The 17,685-nt window shown below is 42.8% G+C and overlaps 1 protein-coding gene across 1 annotated transcript in view; it reads right to left on the reverse strand.

Moving 5' to 3' along the window:
- ANKRD29 (ankyrin repeat domain 29) overlaps positions 1-8,573 on the reverse strand; it is a 35,518-nt gene extending 26,945 nt beyond the window's left edge. The window contains exons 1-2 of the mRNA XM_032222434.1: positions 8,315-8,573; positions 2,846-2,956 (exon numbers count right to left, since the gene is read on the reverse strand). Coding sequence (XP_032078325.1) covers positions 2,846-2,956; positions 8,315-8,326 — 123 coding nt within the window. The 5' untranslated portion in view covers positions 8,327-8,573. The remainder of the gene's footprint in view (positions 1-2,845; positions 2,957-8,314) is intronic.
- Positions 8,574-17,685: the final 9,112 nt, after the last annotated feature.

Raw genomic sequence — 17,685 nt, forward strand, 5'->3', positions numbered from 1 at the left:
TGGGCAACTCTATTTCATTGTTGAAGTCTAGGCTAATATGCTTATAGACAAGAACAAACATTCAATATCTCAATAAAAGAGAATATTTGTAGTTCAGTGTTGAAATGAAGGGTCCTTGGTATTCTCGGAACTTGGTTGTTTTTTTGCAGGTGTTTCATTACCCAAACTAGGTAACATCATCAGTGCTAGTAATTTTTTTTTTTTTTTTAATTTTTTATTGGGATTTATATGCCGCCCTTTTCCCTGAGGGGACTCAGGGCGGCTTACAACCACAGGGGAGGGGAAGTGCAAGGTCAAAACAAAACAATATGTGAACAACAGAAAAATAATAAAACCCAACTTTCATTCAGCAATCAAACAAACACTCGGGCGGGTAATTAGGAGCCTATCCCCAGGCCTGCTGGGAGAGCCAGATCTTGAGGGCTGCGCGGAAGGTCTGGATAGTGGTGAGGGTGCGGATCTCCATGGGGAGCTCGTTCCATAGGGTCGGGGCAGCAACAGAAAAGGCTCTCCTCCGTGTGGTCGCCAGTCAGCATTGACTGGCAGATGGAATTCGGAGGAGGCCCAGTCTGTGCGATCTAATTGGTCGATTTAGGGAGGTAATCGGCAGAAGGCGGTCTCTCAAGTACCCAGATCCACTACCATGGAGTGTTTTAAAGATGGTCATCAGTATCCTGAAGCGCACCCGGAGACCAACAGGTAGCCAGTGCAGCTCGCGGAGGACAGGTGTAACGTGGGCGAACCGCGGTGCGCCCACTATCACTCGCGCGGCTGCATTTTGGACTAGCTGTAGTCGCCGGATGCACTTCAGGGGCAACCCCATGTAGAGCCCATTGCAGTATTCCAGTCTAGAGATCACAAGGGCTCGAGCGACTGTTGTGAGAGCCCCCCGATCTAAATAGGGCCGCAACTGACGGACCAGGCGAACCTGGGCAAATGCCCCCCTGGTCACAGCCGACAGCTGGTGATCAAGAGTCAGCTGTGGATCCAGGAGGACTCCTAAGTTGCGGACTTAGTAAGAAAGGGGATTTGCATCAACTTATATTCTAGTAGCTTGCCCTGTCAGACTTTTTGTATCTTTGGTTGGACTGTATATTGTTAATTTGTTTGGTAGTTCCTTGATTGAAGTATGGTTTACTTCTTGATTGATGTTAATCTTGGTGTTAACCTTTACTCATCCGGGTGTTGAGTGCTGATGGAGAGGTGTTTTGGTCTTTTTGTTCCTGTTTTGACTTGTAGATTGTCCTTTTTGCACAGTATGTAGATGTTGTTTATATTTATGTGTCTATTGATGGCCAATTTGTCAGATGCTAGGCTTCCAGGAGTTCTCTAGCACTTTGGAACTTGGTTTGATCTAAAATTGTCATGTTTCCAATTGAAACTGTGGTTATGTAGTTGTGAACGTATGTTGTGAAATTAAAGAGTTTTCGTCATGTCTTCTGACTACCAGTTGGTGTTCATGGATGCATTCTGCTAGTCTTCTGCCTGTTTGACCTAAGCAGTGTCTGTTTCAGTCTTTACCCTGTAGGTTGTAGGTGACTCCTTTTTTTCTTCAGGGGCTGTTGGGTCATTTGGTTTAATTAGTGTGTTTTTGAGGACTTTACTTGATTAATATGCTACATTCCCATCAGTACTGACAGGGCAAGCCACTACAACGTAAATTGAAAGCCAACCCTATTCCTTACTAGCATTGTTAACTACTATGTGTAATGACACATCTGCAAGAAAACAGAGAACACCAAGGACTCTACATTCTATATAATTTTTTTTTTATTGCATATATGCTTCCACATTTGTGATGCTCTTTGATCTTCAATTTTTCCCAGAAAATTTGACCTTCCTCAGAAAGTCAATGGGGAAGCCAGTAGGGAAAGCTGCAAGTTGCTGAGCTAAGTCTTCCCCATCTGTGCACCCTCCTCCAGCTCCTCTGTGCTTGTGTCATCCTGATCAGTTACACATGTCTATGCCTCCTCCCCAACCCATGCAGCACCTCTCGCACTCTCCCTTGCACTCTCCCAATCCATGCAGCACCTCTAGCACATCCCATTGCAGCTTCACACACTTTCTCCCTTCCTTCCTCCATCTTCCCCCACACCCAGCACAATCACTTATCTGCCTTTCAGCCTTGCAACTTCCTACCAGCTTCTCCATTGACTTTGGTTGTGAAAAGTCAGCAGTAGTTGCTTAATGTCCAGGTGATTCAGTTACTGATGGCAGCCAGACTGCAGAGACTGCCATCACTAAACAATGCTATCACAGTTTATGATCACATTGCATAGCAATGGGAATTCTAGTCCCAATTGCCACTAAGTCATGAATTACTTTATATTGCTCCAAATGCATCTCTGAATCCTGGATTTTTTTCACCACTGCTGTATCTTCAAACAGTTGCTAAACAAATGGTTATATCAAGAAGTACCTGTCAGAGGCATGCTATTTCAAATCATCTGGTAGAAAATGTTCAAACTTTTCCGAGAAGCAATCATGCAAGAACATACAAATTAAGGCTATGGGCCATTACTTAGCACCCATTAGCACGTTTGAATCCTGTTCCGTGTCACAGGCTCCATTCAAATAGCACTCCTTGATTCTGGAATTCCCCCTCACCCACCCCAATTGTTAACAGTAAGTCAGTGATGTGGGGGAAGAGTGATATTCTCTTTAAGGAAGAGAAAAATATGGAAAGTTCCAAGCATGGAACTGCAGTTAAAATTCTTTGGCAATTCCTTTTAAGCAAAAGTTAGAAACTAAAATTAATACATTCCTCAGTATTGTGTCTTTCCTATCACAGTATATTATAAAAACAGATGCAAATCATATGTTTTTCCATGGAGAAAGCCCTTACACTATCTTTGCAGTCCACGTCGACACGCCCACTATTCAACAACAACTGAAGAAGTGCCAAGTTTCCTTTCCTTGCAGCCCAGAATGCAGCATTTGCAAGTGGCGTCTCCTTCTGTTAATAAATCCAAATATAACAAAAATAATAAAAACTTGTTTCATTATATTGCATACAAGCAGGTGGGTATCTTGAATATTTTAGTGATAAACATTTACCCCAAATCAAAGATATTACAGCAATCTAGCAACATTATTTTTTCTTTTAATCTATGGAAGGAGAATCTTGTCCATCTGAGGCACATTGTACATTCTTTTTTTTGTTGTCAGTGTTCTTTATCTTTAAAAGTGTAAAGTAGTTGTTCAATAGTTCAATAAATGCATTGGAACTTTAAGGGATCATTATTAAATAAGCACCCCAAAGAACACATACGTAGTTATCATATGCACAATAAGTAATGGGAGACTATTAGTCCAGAAGAACACATTGCCATGCAACCAGAAGTTAATGAGGGCTGGAGTTGTCCATGGGATAAAGAGATTAGAAGCATAACTGCATTATATCCTACTTGCCTGCAGACTGTGGTAAATCTCCACTGGCAGACTAATTTTACACCAGAACTAGGTGTGATACACAAATGCACAAAATTTATTTGCTGACTTCAGTATTCCCTGAGGATTTGCCTGTCTCTCCTGCAGGTTTGGTATAGTGTGTTATAATTGAGTGTTGAGGTATTTGTTACCTTCAAATCTCCAGGGAACAGTGTTTGTTGAGAGATTATGATAAAACATTTGTGTAAATTTATGGGAACAGTATGAGAAATCCAGCATTTTATTATGTAGTTAAAATTCTACCTTGTAACATAATATAAAAATATATGCCATGTTTCCCTGAAAATACGATCTACCCCGAAAGCAAATCGTAGCTTGATTTTTACACATGTACCCAAAATAAGCCCTACCTCCCAAAATAAGCCCTAAATAAAACCCCACCCATTCCAGAGTGCATTGGTAAAAATTAAGCTAGGAGGTGGATGGGGGGGGAGGAGAATGGAGCTGCCCTACTTACTTATTTATCTTAGGACAGTTGCAGCCAGGCCTCGCACACTCCAACACCTGGTTTGCTGGCCCATTTCTTCTGCAGCTGGCAAGGCTTTCCTGAAGGCCTCTGCAACCGATAACATCAGGCGCGATCGATCAGGAGCTCTGTTATCAGCTGAAGAGACCTTCAGGAAAGCCTTGTCGGCTGCAGAAGAAGTTCCTGAAGGCCTCGGACAGCGAAAAGGAGGCTGGGGGCGATGTGCGCAAGTGAGGTGAATCAGTGGATGATATTCCCCCCCCCCCCAAAAAAAAATATGACCTGGTGCCTTTTTTGGTGGCAAAAAAATATAAAACGGGGCCTTATTTTGGGGAAAATATGGGTAGTTGACATTTATCAGAAATATCTGCTTATTGGAACAGCAGCATTTTTTCAGGCAGGATTCAATGACACTACAAAAAAAAAGACAAAGAAGAGATCCTGCTTAGTAACCTCTATGCCCATGATGGCAAACCTATGGCATATTTGCCAGTTCCGACATGCATGCTCATCATACTGGCCAGCTGATTTTCGGCCTTCCAGAGGGCCGGGGGGAGGCCATTTTCGCCCTCCCCAGGCTTCAGGAAAGCCTGGGGAGGGTGAAAATTCCCCCCTGCACAGGGGTCTCATGTGCATGCACAGGGGGTCACACATACATGCTTGGGAGTCACACATGCATGCACAGATGGGTGGGCACGCACACACAATTTTGGCACACCTTAGAAAAAGGTGCTCTATGCAATGAATAAATACTTTTCAAAAGGACAGCTCTTTTATTATAGAGCTGAGAATAGAAAACCCTATCCTACAAGTAAAGAGTCACGCTTCCAGGTGCTACCGTGTTTCACCGAAAATATAACATGTCCTCATAATACAGCCATGCCACATTATTCTGGTAGGCAAAAATATAAGCCCCCCCCCCCCGGCATATAAGCCCCCTGGACAACCCCCCCACCTCCGGCCAGGCAGAGCGCCGCTCACCAACCTAGCAGTATCCCGAAGGTGCCAAGATGCAGGAACCTGGGGGGAGGAAAAGGTGATCGCGTTGCTTGGCGCCTTTGGGGTACCGCTAGTTTGGTGAGCAACGCTGTGTCCAGCTGAAGAGGGGGGTTGCCGGGTGGCTGCTCTCTTGCGAGCGGGCTCCCAAAGAGCCGGGCACAGCCTCATGGGCAAATGGCTGTGTTGCGCTGTCGCCATTCACTGACCTAGGGGTATCGGCAAGCTGCGGGAGCGCCTGTTCGCCGCCACCTGGCTCCAACGGCTTGGCGTCTTCCAAATGCCAGTGAATGGCGCTCTGCATGGCTGGAGGAGGGGGGTTGCGCGAGCGGTTGTTCCGCTCTCGCTCACCCACCTCCCAACGTCACGATGCATGGCCCAACACTCATTATGGAGCCAGGGCACCTCCACCACCACCGCCATCCCACCCTGGCTTTTTCCGCTGCTTCCAACCCGAGTCTTTTGGCAGTGGGCACTCTGGGCGCACACTCTATGGTTGTACGCTCTGCAGGCAGCTGGCCCACAACCATAGTTCAGGGCTTGCCACAAAGAAGAGGGAGTCAAACTATTCTCCAAGGCACCTGAGGGTAGAACAAGAAGCAATGGGTGGAAACTAATCAAGGAGAGAAGCAACTTAGAACTGAGGAGAAATTTCCTGACAGTTAGAACAATTAATCAGTGGAACAACTTGTCTCCAGAAGTTGTGAAGGCTCCAACACTGGAAGTCTTTAAAAAGATGTTGGATAGCCATTTGTCTGGAATGGTATAGGGTTTCCTGCCTAGGCAGGGGGTTGGACTAGAAGACCTCCAAGATCCCTTCCAACTCTGCTATTGTATTATTGCACGTATTCAGCTATTTAGCTCTCATCAGCTAGCCATACCCTTACTCAGATTCGAACCTGGGCTGTTTTTACATGTTAGGCAGTTGTATTAGCCACTAAGCCATGTTCTCCTCCCTTATCAGCTGAGCCAAGGAAATGATTAAGTGTTATGTCAAAGCACCTGACAGACAGACAGACAGACAGACAGACAGACAGACACACACACACACACACACACACACACACACATATACACACACAACTAAATATCTGGCACATTTGATTATCCAGAAAAAAATATAGTCATTCTTCCTTTTCAAATTATCATGGCTATTAGAAAGATCTGTTAACTAGGCCAAATAAAAAGAGCAGTGCAGATGAGGAAATCCACTGTGAATCAGTATCTATTTTCTATGTCAGATAATGGCCATGGAGTTCTCATTCATTCAGGTCTCTCGGGTAATGCTCTTATACAGTGGTTATTAAATCATCTTCCATGAACAAAAAGGCCAGAGCATAGAATCTGGTTAGTAGGAAGATTTTTCTATGAGATAGATACAAAATGTTGGCTACATACCTACCACAGGAGAATGATTTTTCCATTAAGTCTTTCCCACGTAAGTAAGGTGCTCATAGAGGTCTCTCTGGAGATCATTACCAAGGAAACAATACCATACCATAAACTGATGCTGCATGAGACAGCCTGCATGACTGCATAAAAACATATTCCAAAACCAGAATACAATATTATCTTAATACTTTCCCCAAACACTGAGAAATCCATGCTGTCTAAAGAAAATAACTTTATAATCCAGGTGGCAGAAGACTGGTAGGAAAGATGGAGCAACAGGAACTAATTCTTTGGGAGAGCACAGGGATTAATTTGAATTTAGGAGTTAATGCACCAGGCTAGAAGCCAGAAGACTGTGAATTCTACCCTGTATCCCTGAAAATAAGCCCTCCCTGAAAATATTGCAACATAGCAGCAGCCATGAGGTGACTTCGCTCACCACCTCCTGCACCTCAAAAATAATAAGACCTCTCGGAAAATAAGGCCAAGCGCTTATTTCAGGGGTCAAAAGAAAATAAGACCCTGTCTTATTTTCGGGAAAACACGGTAGCATGTTAGGCATGAAAGTTAACTGGGTGACTTTGGGCCAGTCACTTTCTCTCAGCCCTCACAGAGTTGTGAGAAAAACAAGAAGAAGGGGTATGAATTTGAATTATTTTATAAAAACAACAAGGCAGGATAAAAACAAATGATTTCCTTATGCAACTTGAACCTCCTGATGCTATAAAAATGTATTGTTTTTTAAAAAAAATATGTATACAGCTGCCCATCTTACATTGAACTCTGGACAGCTTCCAATCAACAATTAAAACAGTATCAATTATAAAGCAATGGAAAACCATATTAAGGCTATTAAAACAGTAAAAATGAAAAACCTGGCCCCAACGTTAAACTTCCAACATATAAATCCCTCATTAAATTCTCTCACCCACCTCAACCTATCCCAGCACAATCTCTTTCCCATTATGTAGTGGGTCTACTTATATTAACAGGAAAGAGCTTTATTTTGAGATACCGGTGTAGGTATCTTCCTGACATGGGGGGTCTTTATGGATAGCTTTATACATCTTTATTTAACTTTCAGTACAGGAAACCAGTCTAGTTTAAAGTAGCTTGTTATGGTAAAGTTGCCATGTGGAGAAATGGATCAGAAAGATGTGGAAAAAGCCTTTCTGATGGTGACTTGCAACCTACTGGGGAAAAAAACCTTAAGAGGCAGAGCAACCCTGCCCTGTGTGACTTTTTTTTTGCCAAATTGAGTTATAGCCAATTTGTTTCAGCAAAAAAATGGAATCTAGTTAATTTGGTTTAATATGTATTTTAATAACCAGTATGATAATTTTTTTCAAAAAAATTTGATGAGTTGCTTTTGGTGTCCCAAAGCTGCCTATGGAAATATTGTCGTTCTTGTTGTTGATGACGATATAAAATTCAGGCCTACCAGGGTTTCCCCTTTACAGCCCCCTCAGACCTACCCCTTAAACTCCATTGGGCGACCAATCAATTTAAATAAATAACAATTTACGTAAGACCCTTCCCAGAATGCTGCTCTGTTAATTCTCAATAGCTGGAGGCTTTGCACCACTTTTAGTATCAATTTGGGAGATATAAGTCTTTTCCCGTGTCCTTTGAACGCGAACCTGTCTCCCTTATAACTGGCATGAGACGGGGAGGTGGGGGGGACACGATGACTTCTTGACCGGGCTCATTTTCCAGCTACTGACAACCCCACGCGCCTAAGATGAATGCAGACACGAAGGACTCGCCCCAGTCGCACCACGCTTCGCCTTTCAGCGCTTGGCTCCACCGCCGGCGGCGAGCGGTGACATGCCAAAGATCGCTTTTCTGGAGCAGTCGGTTTGTGCCCCGGCCGGTTTCCTCTTGCTCTTCTGCAACCCGGGCTAACGGCAAGAGGCAGCCGCTGTAACTAGGCCTGCCCCGGCGGATGACTGCAACGTTAGCGGCAGATCAGCAGCAGCATCGCCCGGCACAGCTCGACTGCGGACTTACCTTGAAAGACATCTTGAGCTCTCTAAGGGGATCATGCCTACCGCCAAAAGCGGAGCTGCATCGTCTGGCCGCCCTGCAGCGCTTCCTCCCAGCTTCCCTCTGGGGCTGGCAGGCGAGCAGGGCAGCGTCTGGCTGCAGAGAGCAGCAGCCCCACGCCCGAACCCGCGTCTGAGTAACAGCGGCGGCTGTCTGCCAGCCAACCAGCTGCACGAGGCCCGCTTTTCCTCGCGAGCCGCAGGCTCTGCTGGCTCATCGCGGTGTCGTCCTCCGAGGGTTCCCGCACTTTGTTCTGTCACGCAGAGGAAGCGGGAGTTGCTGAATTAGCAAACTCCCGTGAATAGGTCGGGAGACGAGGATTTAGCTGCCGGCTTCGCGCTGCAGGTCCTGGCCACCTTCTCGCTGCCTGCCTGAGGTGATAAAAGCAGCTACAGAGAAGACAGAAAAGGGGTGAACCGTGTTGGGCTGCTGGGGGACTTGTGATTTAAAGGGGTACAAGTACAGGTAGTCCTCGACTTACAATACTTCACCTTGTGGCTGTTCGAAGTTACAACGGCACTGATAAAAGTGACTTACGATCATTTTTCACACTTATGACCATGGCAGCATCCCTACATTTGGATGCTTGACCATTGGTTCATATTTATGACCGTTGCAGTGTCCCAGGATCACTTGACCACCTTTTGCGGCCTTCTGACAAGCAAAGACAATGGGGAATCCAGATTTACTTAACAACCGTGTTATTTATTGAACAGCTTCAGTGATTTACTGAACAAATGTGGCAGGAAAAGTTGCAAAATGGGAGAAAAGTCACTCAACAAATTTCTCACTCAACAACATAAATTTTGGGCTCAATTGTCATAAGTTGAGGACCCATAGTCCTCAGCTTATGGCCATAGTTGACCCCAAAATTTCTGTTGCTAAGCGAGATATTTGTTAAGTGAGTTTTGCCCCATTTTATGACTTTTATTACCACATTTGTTAAGTGAATGACTACAGTTGTTAAATTAGTAACAGTTGTTAAGTGAATTTGGTTTCCCCATTGACTTTGCTTGTCAGAAGGTCACAAAAGGTGATCACATGATCCCAAGACACTGCAACTGTCATGAGTTACTTGCCAAGCATATGAATTTTGATCATGTGACCATGAGGACACTGCAATGGTCATTAAAGTGTGAAAAATGGCCATAAGCCACTTTTTTCAGTGCCGTTTGAATGGTCACTAAATCGTAAGTGCCATAAGTCAAGGACTATCTCTATTTCGTTTAAGCTATTTAGACACCACCTTTTGGATGTTAACGCAGCTAAGAGTCTTTTAAAAAGACTTGGTAAAATATTTCAGATGGGTAATAAAAAGCATTTAAATGGTATTAAGCAAGAAAAGATCAATATGTGAAAAAGTTGCAAGAGTTCCCCCACCTTGCTTCTAAAACAGTTCTACATATGTACTGCATTTGAAAAGTTAAAAATCCTAGTTTACAATAGTAATAAATAGATGGGAGGGGGAAAAGTGCTCAATAAACTGTATTTCATTATTTTAGGCCCATGAGTTTTGAGTGCAGAGGTACCAATTTGTTCCTAAAATGAGCAGAAAACAGGACATGTGATACAGTCTTATCTGAAAGCTCATATTGTAATAATAAATGATAATATTGGAAGAACATTGTGCATTCATTTTACAGTTCAGAAAGGAACATGTTTCATAAAACACTTTGGGGTTTAACTTCTAGTATATATAGACAGAATTGGATTGCATGGTATGTCACAAAACAATACCAATTGTGCAGAATTAAATAAATATCACATTATGACTTTGTATCTGAATTTCTGAATAAAATAAAATATCAAGATGTACAATAAGGTTATTATAAAATGATGTACTTGAATTATTCCATAACCACATTTTCTTTTTGTCCCTAGACCATCTCTTTTGTATTATTTTAACAAAGCAATATTAAGTCTTAAATCAAAAAATTAAGTCTATGGAAAAAAATGAACTATACAATATACCGTTACTGATTTTGCTTTTCCATTTTAGTTAGAAAAGTTTTTCTTCCTTTTCTATCTTGTCTGTCATGCAAAGTAGTGGATTTATTTTCACTTGAAGTATATGAGAACAGACATCTATTTTGAAAAGTTTTTCTTGGAAATTGTGGCTACCTAAATGAAATTAGGTGCTTGCTTCAGAACAGCAGCAAAACAATAAAGAGGATTTCAATTGAAAGCTTACATTGAAATACTAATTTATGACAGCCTGTAGATCATATGGAGCATTTTCTATATTTTCACGACTCTCAGGAACTCCTAACTTCTACAGCAACCAAAAATGTAAGAAATAAAATTGCATTGTGCATGAGTTGAAGCCCAGTCCTGAGGTATCACAGTGAGAATGGAGAACCTTTCTTCAGAAACATTCTCTAATTTAAAGGTAAGCAAACTTTTTGGACAGGCATGCACATAGGCATTTTTCAGATCCTATTTCTGGCACTCTCATAGAGAATGCTCTCTTGGCAGAAATTAATTATCTCTGGGCACAAATAAAATACATTATAATAAAATGGTCCCCCTGGGAGAAGCAGCCAATTATACCTAGCTATTTACCAGAGGGCAAAGAATTGAACTTGTTCCCTTTAGCCTTCTCTACTACCCCTTTTTTTCTCTAGACAAACCAGCAAACAAAGCACTCGGTTCAGCCATCTTTTTTTTTTAATTTTCTAAGAATGTATTTGGAGTCAAAATGACTTTTTCATAAAGATGAAAGCCTTGTAGTGTGCCAGTTTCCCATGTAAGTTTTTTGAGTTAAAACAATCTTGAAAGATTCTAAATGAACAGAGAATTTGATGAGCTTTGCTGAAACCAATATTGATTTGGATAGAAGCACCATCACTTGTTTCACATTTATTTTGTGGAAGCATAGCTATCCTTTAAAATCTTGCTGCCACCCACACCCTCAAAGTAATCCATGTAAAATATTTTTGCTGAAGTTTAAACTTACATAGACATCCTTACCTCTCAGTGTCCTTTACCAGACATTGTAATAACAGACTGGATTTTATTATATTCTATCTCCGTTATTTAAAGAAGATAAAATATTATGGTCAATTAAAACATAATTTAAAACAATGTATGAATAGATAGTATAGATTCTATTTAAAGGGAAATAATCAACCAAAATAATTTTCCAAATGTAATTATAAAATGACTTGTAGTGGCCCAGTGGTTAGAATGCAGTACTGCAGGCTAATTCTGCTGACTGCTGACTACTAGCATTTCGGCAGTTCAAGACTCACCAGGCTCAAGATTGACTCAGCCTTCCATCCTTCCGAGGTCAGTAAAATGAGAACCCAGATTGTTGGGGGCAATATACTGACTCTAAACAATTTAGAGAGGGCTGTGAAGTGGTATATAAGTCTCATTGCTGTGCTATTGCTGCTCTAGCCAAGTTTCAGTTGTCTTTCTGTTCTCATCCTCCCTCTTTACAAGTTCATTTAGGTGTATAGCTTCCTTTTCGTATGGTTATGATCAATTAATACTTTTTTTTAATAGAACAAAATTATCTAATCACAAGTATCAAGGAATATTTCCATAGATATCATGTTGTCTCTTCATATTGTAATGACTGTATATTCCATAATTAAGCTATAGGACCGAAGTCACATATTTTTCCTGTTTCCTCTCTTACTCCACTTGTAGTAATTATGGAGTCTTGCGGACTAAGTGCAGGTAACAAGGCAGATCTCAGAGTAGGGAGCAAAAGCAAGGTGGTGGAGAGATGCAGACTGATTACAAAGGGAGGAAGAGAGAGGCAGAATGAAAATATGCATGTGCACTTTATAGAAAGAGGTGAGTATGATATCTCAGACACTTCCCATTGCTGACATAGAGTTTTCTTTAAAAGAATGCAGGACTGAAGCATGTCTATGTTCAGGAAAGGAATTTATAGCTGGAACTTGGGTTGACAAGGTTCACTATGCTGTTTGATTAACACTGTTAAACATATCTAAATTAACGCAATGAAGAAAACGTATCGATGCTTGCATAGTACCTAGATCTCGCTCTCTATCTGGAGAATATAAAAGACATTATCTGTGCATAAATCTATTAAATAATATCCATAAGCAATTCCTCAACTATTCTTTGACTTAGGGTGAGCCATTGGCATATATAAACATCTATTTCCCTATTGGTGCACTTTGACATATCTAGTTTCCTTGAATAGAAACATGCACAACTCAGCATCAGATGTTTTAAGTCGATCAGTGGCAAAAAGCATTTGTCATCATTTTTGTCAGCTAAAAGATTAGGAGGAACACTGTCAGTATTGTACTTTATTAAAAAAAAACAGGATATGAAACACAAACGATTTAACTTCACTTTCCTATTATATGTATACTTGACAAGATAGAAGCTGGCAATCAGTGTCACTTAAAACAAACAGACTGGAGTTGCTGATGTCCATTATTCTCTATCAATATTTGTTGGCATAAAATATAATATGTAGATTTCAGAAGATCAGTAGATAATACAGGTCAGTTCTGGACTTTCTATAGCAAGAGACTTATTCTTTTAGTTCTGAAGTCACCTTCTGTTCTGTGCAAGATTTTCAAGCTATTTTGATTATGCTTTTGTGAATGACAAGGATTTATTTTCTTTATGGTGGTCTGGGTAAAACTCCAATTACATAGTAGGGAAAAATATAATGTACTTTGTGCTTATTTTTTTCCAAATAATAAATAGCCAAATTTTTTAAATGCTTGGTTACTTCATCTTGCCTATTTTGCTTTCCTGGATTAGAATAACATGTATAACTTTCCTGTATGCTTTAGATTAGAAACCAACTCTTAAAGCTTTGTCAGGACAATCAGCTAAAAGCTTCTCTTTGCCACATTCACAAAATACTTCTTCGTAACTTAATTTTAGGGCCCTAATGGAACATTGTGTGAAGATGAGAAGCTGGATAGCAGGATTCTGGCTTCTAGCCTTCTGATTGAATTCTGTCCCAGATTAAACCAGGGGCAGGGGAAACCCAACTACATGCAGCTTCCCCAAATAAAGGTGTTCCACCAGGAATTTGGCTGAAAGCAAAAATAAAACCTCAGAACCTCTAATCTGTGCTTGTTGGCAATTCCAAAACATCTGCAGCTATTTAAAAAACAACCCTGGGGAGGAAAGTCAGGAAATTTAGCACAAGCTTGTTGGAAAAATCCAGAAATCAAAACCATAGATCAAATAGAAATATGCTGAAGTGTTTATGCTACTAAAAGTCATTGTGTTATCTTTGATTATGAATAACTACAGATCAGAAACGGAGACTATTGTTTAGCAAAAACAGAATAATTGAAAAGGTTAACCAAGTTTTTTATCTAGCTGAAGTGTCCTGTTTTAGGGATGTCTATTCAGGTTGCAAGCTGTTTGTAATAAGAGCATGAGTTATTTTTGGCTTTTGATGTGCTCACCTTGCAAAAAAAAGAGAAGTGCATGGTCACAATCAACTTTCATAAGAATAGTCTCATTGTGTTTAGAACAACCTTGAACAGGACTGCACTGTGAGTGTGATAGTCTTCTTGTTGTGGCCCATCAAGTCAATCCTGTCTCCTGGTGGCTAGAGGGACAACTCCCTGCACTTTTCTTGGCAACAGTTTCAAAAGTGGCTTGCCAGGGCTTTCTTCTTCCTAGGGCTGTGAGAGAATGAGTGGCTCCCATAATAATATTCTATAAATTCTTTCCTTGATATATCATTTAATATCAGGACAATACAGTAAGTTATACATTTACACTTTTAAAGATTAAGAAGAGTTTGGAAAAATGGATTTGGAGTTTCATCCATATTTAATTAAGAAGAGAGAGAGAATTTTAACTCCTAGCAGCAATTCCAGCAATGGCGAGGGATATTGTAATTCAGCAATGAATGAAGGTTCTATATTTTATTCCTGTGAAGTGCTGCTAAAAGTGTTAGGTGAAATCAGCTAGTTTTCTCCAAAGCAGAAGATTAAATATAAAACTCATACAACTATCAGTATTTACTTTATAATTGGTGTTTTGGAGGTCATGTGTCACACAGTTTTATTACAAGGTAATTTCAACTCATTAGGTAAGGTAATTTCAACAAGCCGACCTGGCATGCATTACTGAATCCTGACTGACACCAGAAGGGGAGTTTCCTCTTGGAAATGTGTCCAGCTGGGTTTAGGGTCTGCAACCAGCCAGGGCCTCAGGGCAGAGGAGGGGGCCTACCAGCTGTCATCCAGAAATCTTTTTTTCCAGGTTCACAAGTTTCTGGGTGTGAGACCCTGTTGGTCTCACACAGGAGAGCTTAGGAATGCTGCTGCTATATCAGCTTCTGTGCTGCATAGTAACCTCCCTGCCTCAGCTGCTGAAGACTATCTCAGGGTTGGCAGGGGAGTCCCCCTGGCTCCCCAGACTTCAATCTGGTTTGGCCTTGGAGGTAGCTCAAGAGTTTATGGCCACCATGGTGGCCATGGATCTATCCCAGGCCATCCAAGGTCCAAATCAGGACAGTGGTCACACTCCAGATATGATTGTTGGAGCAATAGCAACCTGTCCTGCTGTAGGATCTGCCATTATCCCCTCTAGCATGGTCAGACCATGCCCTGGTGGCTGTGAGAATCTCCAGTGCTGCTGTCAGCCTCTGCTTTGCTGCTGCTTCGGCTGCCATTGAAACAGGGAGGGGGGGCATGCTTTTTGGGAGGGGACTACTAATTGTGCTGGAAGAAGATTCTGGAGTTCTGCTGCCTGTCTTACTGCGCATGCGGAGGAGGTTTCCCGCCAAGGCCAACTGCACCGACATTCCATCTTGGTGATGCCTTTCGAAGTTATCTTGCACCTGACACTTGGGAGAATTATGATTGGACTGTGACTGGGATGCCAAGGGGTGGGGAATGGGTTATTCTATATATCATTTGCTTTCGCGCCTAAATAATCAGTCTTCGCTTTGCTACGCTTCTGTTCATTTATAATTAGTAAAAGTACATTTGATTTCTATCAATGGAGTCTTGTGGTTTTCTTTCCTGATTATCCAATGAAGGAGTGCTGACAATAAGCGAAGACTCACTCACACCCCACCAGGAGTTTTCAACCTACCGTGGGGGGTGTACTCACAAGAAGGAACGAAGAAAATGTCATTGCGAGTGAGCGATGAAGAGGAGACTGAAAGGGAAACTGTAGAGCCATCTTTACCTGAAAGGCTGGTTGGCCTAAGAGTAGAGGAGCCTGCGGTTCACCCCCGATGGACTTTGGGAGTGGGGCAAAAAGAGGATTCTAAGGAATTGGATGCAGGAGTTACCAGAAGGAGACTAAAAAAAAAACCAGCGGACTGGGAAGAAGCTATGACCGAGCGGAGAGCGATGGAAAGGGAGCAAATGGAAGAATTTGAACAAAGGTACTCCATGCATAAATTTAGGGAGAGTGAAGAGGCCGAGGGAGGATGGGAGCAAGCAAACCCAGAAACAGCCTCCCCCCCCCCAGCCAGGGCTGCTGCCAGAGTAGGGGGGCCCCCCAGAAGACGCAGAATAGCAAAAGTCCCTCCCTTAACAGTAAAATATAACGGTGATGCCAAGAGGTTGGGCCTTTTCGTCATTCAAATTTGGAATTACATGGAAATATATGGTCCAGATTTAGAAACCAATGAGATGAAGGTGAGAATGGTTTTACTTTCTTTGGAAGAAAAGGCGGCCGATTGGATGGTGAGCTTACACCAATGTAATTCCCCTCTCCTGAGGAATTTTGATGACTTTATGGCTGCATTAAAGAGGAGGTTTGATGATCCGCTGATTGAGAAACGCGGGAAGGTGAATTTTATGGCCCTAAAGCAGGGAAATAGACTAGTGGCTGAATATGTTCAGGAGTTTCAACAGCTTTCATCGTATATGAGGGGATGGTCTGAAGAGGCCCTCCTGGATCAGTTTGCATTGGGATTAAATGAGGACATTTACCAACAATGCGTTAACAGACACCTTCCCAAGCGAGTTGTTGCTTGGTATGAAAATGCAGCAGACGTTGAGCTAGATTTGATTAGACTTCAACGTGCAAAAGAGGAAAAAGCGGAGAGGTCGCGCCCCCCCCCCAGCTCAAAAAGCCCCATTCCGCATCAGGGGTGAAGGGAGGGGAAGCTCCGCCAGCAAGACTAAGCCTTTCACGTGCTTTCGTTGTGGGAAGGGAGGCCATTGCGCCGTGGATTGCCACGTTAAACTTCCCCCGACCACCCCACCCCCTGCCAAGAGGGAAGGGAAGGCAAGCAAGGCCCCGGGAAAGAAGAAGGAAGCTGCGTACGCTGCTGAAAATACCCCCCAGCGTTTCCAGCCGGAGGTGGAGGAGGAAGCGGACGTGACCACCAGCTCCTCTGATGAATCCGATGACGATGCCTCGCCTCGTTGGGTGAATTCAAATAAAGGCCCCATGTTAATCCCAATTGAGCTAAGGGTGCCACCTGCTGGTGCGACGGAGCAGCTTTCCGCTCTCCTCGACTCTGGCTGCTCTAGATGTATGATTAGTCCGGCAATGGTTGAAAAATTGGGCTTGAAGTTGAGGACTTTGAAAACCCCTATTGTTTTTTGCCAGATTGATGGGTCCATTGCAGGTGGGGGCCCAGCCCATTTTTACACTGAACCTCTAGAAATGAAAATGGGCACCCATTTAGAATTAATCTCTTTTATTGTGGCACCTGGGATGGACAGACCCCTTATTTTGGGACTCCCCTGGCTTCGTAAATGGAACCCTCGCATTAACTGGAGGGAGGGGTGGCTGCGCATTCAGACCAGCACAGCCCCAGACGGGGAGGTCGAAGCTTCAGAGTCTGCTGGCTCCGGCCCCACTTTGGCCGCCAGGGGCCAAGAGAGAATTGAGGGAGAAGAGAAGATGCCAAAGGAATATTGGGACCTGAAAGGAGTTTTTAGTGAAAAATCTTCCGATAAGCTTCCGCCCCACAGACCCACTGACTGCTCCATCGAGATTTTGCCTGGAGTACCGCTTCCAAAACCCCAAATATATTCTATGTCACCCAGGGAGATGGAGGAAATGAGGAAGTTTATTGACAAGAACTTGCAAAGGGGTTTTATTGAACCAGCCAGACCCAAGGTGGCTGCCCCTGTACTATTCAGAGAGAAGAAAGATGGCTCTCTTCGTCTCTGCGTGAACTTTAAGAACCTTAATCCAATCTCTTCGCACAATCTCTACCCTTTGCCTCTGATGAAGGACATGCTGGCCCAACTGGGGAAAGGCCACATTTTTACTAAACTGGACTTACGGGAGGCATACTATAGGGTCCGGATTAAGGAGGGGGATGAGTGGAAGACTGCTTTCAACTGCCCCCTGGGTTGCTTCCAGTTCCGTGTAATGCCCTTTGGCCTGCAGGGGGC

Source organism: Thamnophis elegans, chromosome 8 (genome assembly GCF_009769535.1).
Source record: "Thamnophis elegans isolate rThaEle1 chromosome 8, rThaEle1.pri, whole genome shotgun sequence".
NCBI lineage: Eukaryota > Metazoa > Chordata > Lepidosauria > Squamata > Colubridae > Thamnophis > Thamnophis elegans.